A 5768-nucleotide genomic window follows, 5' to 3' on the forward strand; every position below is an offset into this window, starting at 1 on the left:
CAGCCCCCTGTCTGTTGTCACCCCTCCAACCCAGATGAACCTCGGGTGTCTGAAGGGCACAAGGCTGGGGACCCCATCTGAGTTCCCCTGAGATCCCCTTCCCACCAGACCCAACTGCAAACAATGCTCTGAGCAAGCCACTCAGGAAAACCACAGGGCGTTTTTTTGTTAAGACTTCATTATAATTTTATCAATCAAATTCTTAGAAGAAGGAAAAAGTCTGCCCTCCCCCTCCCCCCTCACTCGTCCCCCTCCCCCCCCTTCACTCTTACTTTCTTCCATTCATAATTTCCTATGATGCACCTCAAACAACTTCCTGGACTGGGGATCCCGGCTAAATATAGCTGTTTCTCTGTCTTACAACACAGGCTCCAGTATATAAATCAGGCAAATTCCCCATTTGAGCATGAACTTCTGAAAACGGCCTGCATCTAAGGTCTCCTCCAAGGCCCTCTGGAGTCCAGCCCATAATGAAGGTCTTGGCCGCAGGTAAATCCACGCGCCCCGCACCGATTGCGAGTCCCGGCTGTGGGCGCGCCGGTAGCCTGGGGCACTGGGCGAGCACCCGCGGGACACTCGCCTGCCGCGCCACTCGGACACTTGGGGCGCCCGCGCAGTCCCGGGCCAGCCGGAGGCGCTGGGTGGCGGCCGGCAGCGAGCGCCGCACATGGTCCGGGAACCGCGCGCCCAGTCCGCCGGGGCCAGCAGGTTGGAGGCGAGAGACCGGGTCGGTGCAGCCTTGCTCCACCGCTTCCTCTCCTCGCTCCACTGCTCTCCCGCGCTGCTCTTGCTTCTCCGCTGTCGCCCGGATTCACCCTCCCTCTTTCTTTTTTTTCTTTCTTTCTTTCCGCTTTCTCTTTTCCAACTGCGATCCGGGCTGCTCCCTGGGAGGGGCGCAGGCGGCTGAGCAGCTTGCAAACTCCGGCCAGGACCGGCGCAGGTGCCGCTTCCGTCGGCTAGTCCCTGGAAAGCTGTGATTGGCGGGCGCGAGGTGAGATGCGGGTACCGGTACCCCCTCAGCTGTCCCGGGGCCTTAACACTGGGGATGCTGGGATCCGCAGGGATAGTCAGGGGAGTGAATTTAAGGGTCTATGGTCTTTTTAGTCCCAGCATGGGGAGTTCAGGTGGGAGTTCTCCAGCCTCCAAGAATTGATTTCAGCCTCTATCACCTTCAGGTGTTTTCAGCGGGTGTTGGAAAGGTTGGGCTGGGGTGAGGGGGCCCGTGTAGCTGAAACTAAAGGAGGGGCAGGCGCCCCGGGGGAGGGGTGAACCTGGACAGGCCCGGACAGCTCCCGGCTCTCCTGACACCTTTCGCTTTCCTCTTGCGTGTCTGCCTGCGACCTTTTCTCTGGCCTCTTTCCTGGTTGCACCATTTCCTCTCACCTCAAAGTGTGTGGAGTTGGGGCGCGCGGTGTGTGTGTGGAGCTGTAGCAAGTTGGGGTGAAAGATGATTTGCAGAACAGGTGGAAGGTCCTCCAGGGGGCCTAATTGAGGAAGGCTAGAGATGGCAATTGGCCTAGAGAGCCAGAATCAAGGTGCAGGTTTAAGAAGAGAGGGTCAACAGAAACCCTGGCCCCCAGCCTCCATGGTCCGCAAGGGGTCCAGTTTGGAGTTCTAGGCTGCAATGGGCCAATGAACTTCAAATAAGCTAAGAAGAATCTGGTCCATCCTAGGAGAGGGAAGACAGACTCCATATCTCTTCTCCTCTGCTGGACCTAATGCTGTCCAGCTAGGGTACCATGCTTTGAAGATTTGACTTCCTGAGAGACAGAGCTAGAAGACGGAGTGTCCCCTGGACCCATCTTCTAGCTAGTACAAATGGCTCCTGGCCTGATATGTTGCTCCTCCACTCAATCCAATGGCACAGATGGGGAAACCGAGGCCAGGAAGCAGGGAAAGAGAAAGCAGAGAGACCTGGAGCCAGGGAACCGGGGGGGGGGGGGCAGGCGGGGAAGGGGCAGGTGAGATGGGCACCTCACCCAGCCCCCATGCAGGGAACCTCAGCTAATCTTTCTGCTTTTCCATTCATCCTTCTCATCTCTTCCCAGGAGTTGTGCCCTTATTGCTGGTTCTGCACTGGAAACACGGGACAGGGAGTCCCCTTCCCATCACCCCTGTTAATGCCACCTGTGCCACACGCCACCCATGTCACGGCAACCTCATGAGCCAGATCAAGAATCAGCTGGCACAGCTCAATGGCAGTGCCAATGCCCTCTTTATTTCCTACGTAAGTTATCTTTCTGGAGTCCGGAGGAAGGCGGGAAGCTGCAGGGAGCCCTTAGGAGCTGGAAAACAGTTCCAAGGGCCCAAACATCCATGGCTTCCTCCTCACATCCTAGCCTAGACTGGAGACTGGCAGTCACTCCTCCAAGGCCGCCAGTGAGTGGAGGACGGAGCCGGGATGAGAAGTGGGGTCTTGTCACTCTGCTCAGGGTGGGCAAAGAAGAAGGATAAGGCAATGAATGGAGGGGGCGAGCCATTGAAACACTGGGGTGCTCAGGAAGGTGCGGAGGTGATTGAAAGTGCAAGTGTGTGTGGTGCTCTGGCTGAGGTGACACGCCTGTGTTTCCTCTCTCTCCATTTATGTCATAGTGACCTTGACGAGTGAGTTCACACTTCTGATCACTGCTGACTCATGATTCTAGTTGCCTACAGGGCAATAAGTTGAGTTCACATGTCACAGATAGGTCCCTAGGGTTGATGGAAAGTTGGGACACTCACCTGACTGCCATGTCATCTCTCTTCTCTTCCTTTACTCTTTAGTACACAGCTCAAGGGGAGCCATTTCCCAACAATGTGGACAAGCTATGTGGGCCCAACATGACAGATTTTCCACCTTTCCATGCCAACGGGACAGAGAAGACCAAGTTGGTGGAGCTGTATCGGATGGTCGCGTACCTGAGTGCCTCCCTGGGCAACGTCACCCGGGATCAGAGGGTCCTGAACCCCAATGCCCTGAGCCTCCACAGCAAGCTCAATGCTACTATGGACATCATGCGCGGACTCCTTAGCAACGTGCTTTGCCGGCTGTGCAACAAGTACCATGTGGGCCACGTGGATGTGACCTATGCTCCTGACACCTCCAGCAAAGATGTCTTCCAAAAGAAAAAGTTGGGCTGCCAGCTCCTGGGGACATACAAGCAAGTCATTAGCGTGGTGGCCCAGGCCTTCTAGACAGGAGGTCTTAAGTATGTCATGGACTGAGGGTTTTCAGGAGCAGGATCCAGATGTGGAGAGGGGGGCTCAAAGTGTTCGGGTTCAGGGCATTGTTAAATGCAAAAGGGGCTGCTGGCAGACCCCAGGGATTTCCAGCCACTCACTGCAGTCTGTGCTGGGCCATGATAGAGCCCAGCAAAGCTGAAACTTCCATGGACAGGGCTCCCATATAGCCCAGCACTAGCTAGAAACGGCAGAGTGTTGGATTGAGGAGGTTAAGTGTAGGTGAGATCTCCCTCAGCCCCTTGTTCACTAGGTGTGTGAACAAGATGCACAGAAGTCTGGGGGCTCTCCTGGCCCTGCAGAATGACCACTGCCTGGGCCTTTGCTGTGCCTCTGAGAGACTTTGAAAGGCTTGGTTGGAGTGTGGGCAGGCCGGAGAATCTAGAAGGCTTTCTTGTCTTTTTGAAGTTTTGTGGGTAAAAGACTGAGAGGGTACACTGTAATGGAATGTATCTTCAGGCTTAGGGATTGTCATGTCAGGTGGAAGATTCTAGAAGGTCACTAGTGTTCAGGCTCTTAGGGAAGAAAAGAGGCCATCTTCAGTCCCTGGAAGAGAACGAGCCCATCAAAGCCTGATGGGCTTATTCTTTTTTCTTTTCTCTGCAGTTTTCCCTACAGCCTGGCATGGGTTGGGGTCTCCTAGCTGGACCTGGAGGTGGGTGTGCTCAGGTGGGGAAAAGCAGGTTGCAAAGGCAGGTGAGGTGAGGTGGTTCAGTGGGTTCCCAGAGTCCTTCCAGGGAAGGATCTGTACAGCTAGCTAGGAGCCAGGGAGGGAGCAGACAGCCATGCTGGGGTAGTAGCAGATTGCAGGTCTCATCTGCTTTTGTTGACCCTGGAGAACAGGTAATCCTGAACCGACAGGCAGGTAGCTTAGAGTAGAAGGTCATGTCTGAGGCCCTGGAGGTCACACAATGGTACTTGAGGGGACCAGAGGCTGTCTTGGGTCCCTAGAGCATGGAGGAGCAGAACTTGAGGTCAGGGTCTCAGGGAAGCTAGAGATCCCAGAGCGCTGTGTGTGACCCAGTGCTGCTGTCTATTTATTACTATATCCTATTTATGTTAACTTATTGGTGCTTTAAATGGCAATGTTAATTCCCCGAAATAGCATGAGGTCCCTCACCTTGGAGCCAGGGTCAAGCCTCACCTAGTAGGGTTTGGTTTGGGAGCTAATGATGTTACAGGCAGAATAAGCCTAGAGAAGGGTTAAGATTAGAGAGCTGGCTAGCTCCCCTGCCTCCCACTGTGACTCACTTTGAGGGTGTCAGGGTCCCCCCAAGGAGCTAGGCCAGTTTGTGAAGTGTCTGATTCACCCCGCTCTTTCTGGTCTCCAGGGGGGTGGAGCAGTTTGTGGTTGTTGTTGTTGTTTTGTCCCATGGTGCTCTCTGGCGCCCCCTGGATTCCTGCTATGCGGTGCACCATTCATAATGAAATGAATGGCTCTGGAACCTTGGGCAAAGCAAATTCCTTGTTCCTCAAAGAGCAGCTGAAAAGCACTGTGACATCCTGACCAGGCACCCAGCATGCTTCCACTCAGCATAGAAGCTCCTCGGGTGGCCCGAACACCCACAGAATGCAGGAAGTTGGGGCAGTGCAGGCCCTGAACTGGGCCTGAACAGCTGCCCAGTGCTCCGGAGAAGGGGAGAGCAAGGCCTGGGACGCGGACCAGGAAGCTGTGCTCCTTGCTTCATCGCTGCCTTCCCACTCCCGCCCATGTCTGGGCTCCCAGGCAGGGAATCCGATCTGATCTCTCCTTTGTGCTGGGGCCAGGCAAGCTGAGGAACGCCCTCGATCTGGGAGCAGGGTAGGGGGAAGGCAGCCAAGTCGGGGCAGTGGCTGACTAGCTGCCTCTCAACCTCTGAGCAGGGCGGTCCTTAGCAGTTCCGCTGCAGGATTCTGTTTCATGCATTTTTGCACCTTTCTTTGTCATTCTCTAAGCACTTTACCTGGATGGCAGGAGGCTAGCCCCTGAAGCTCTGGGTAGGACAGGCCAGGAACCCATGGGTGCGGCAAGGAGACTATGTGTGGCCCGTGTGGCAGCGACACTGTGGCCCTCGCCCTCCTGCTGCTACATCAGGCCCAGCTCAGGACTGGCTGCCCTTCTCCAAGATTAGAGTCAGCTTATCTAAAAGCCAAGATGATTCCACAGCTGGGACCTGCTGGGTCTTGCCATCGCTTCAAGTCCCTGTGGGCATGGATTCCCTGGGCTCGGCCCACCTGGCAGCTTTGAAGGCTCAGGACCAATGGACTCTTCCTCTGTGTGCACAGTCTCTGGCTCCACAATGCAGCCACCACCTGGCTACATCTGACTCCAGCCGTTTTGCACAGCATCCCAGAACCATGGAGCCTTTGGGCAAAGGAACACTTTAGGGGCAGACAGCTGTGCATCTTGAAATCTTACACCTGCTGGGGTTGACTCCCATCGGCATGATAGGAAGTGTGCCTGGGCCAGAGTGGGAGGAGGGATGGGACACTTTGTAATTTATCAAGAGAGAAGCATAGGGTCCTTTATTTATTATTTAAAACTTCAAACCTGAAAGCACTGATAGATA

The 5768-nt window shown here is 55.1% G+C and overlaps 1 protein-coding gene across 1 annotated transcript; it reads left to right on the forward strand.

Annotated features, from left to right (window-relative positions):
- Window positions 1–261: 261 nt before the first annotated feature.
- On the forward strand, window positions 262–3406 carry Lif (LIF interleukin 6 family cytokine). Its single transcript, XM_051200199.1, has 3 exons — window positions 262–489; window positions 2049–2227; window positions 2764–3406. Exons 1-3 carry the CDS (start codon window positions 471–473, stop codon window positions 3172–3174), a joined length of 609 nt encoding a protein of 202 aa, XP_051056156.1. The 5' UTR covers window positions 262–470; the 3' UTR covers window positions 3175–3406.
- Window positions 3407–5768: the final 2362 nt, after the last annotated feature.

The sequence above is a fragment of the Phodopus roborovskii genome, unplaced genomic scaffold, assembly GCF_943737965.1.
Source record: "Phodopus roborovskii unplaced genomic scaffold, PHOROB, whole genome shotgun sequence".
Lineage (NCBI taxonomy): Eukaryota > Metazoa > Chordata > Mammalia > Rodentia > Cricetidae > Phodopus > Phodopus roborovskii.

Excerpts from the sequence above, each read along its gene's own strand:
- Lif (XM_051200199.1), top strand. Across the intron at positions 2,228-2,763 it reads ATGCCCTCTTTATTTCCTAC|TACACAGCTCAAGGGGAGCC; the intron begins GTAAGTTATCTT and ends TTTACTCTTTAG.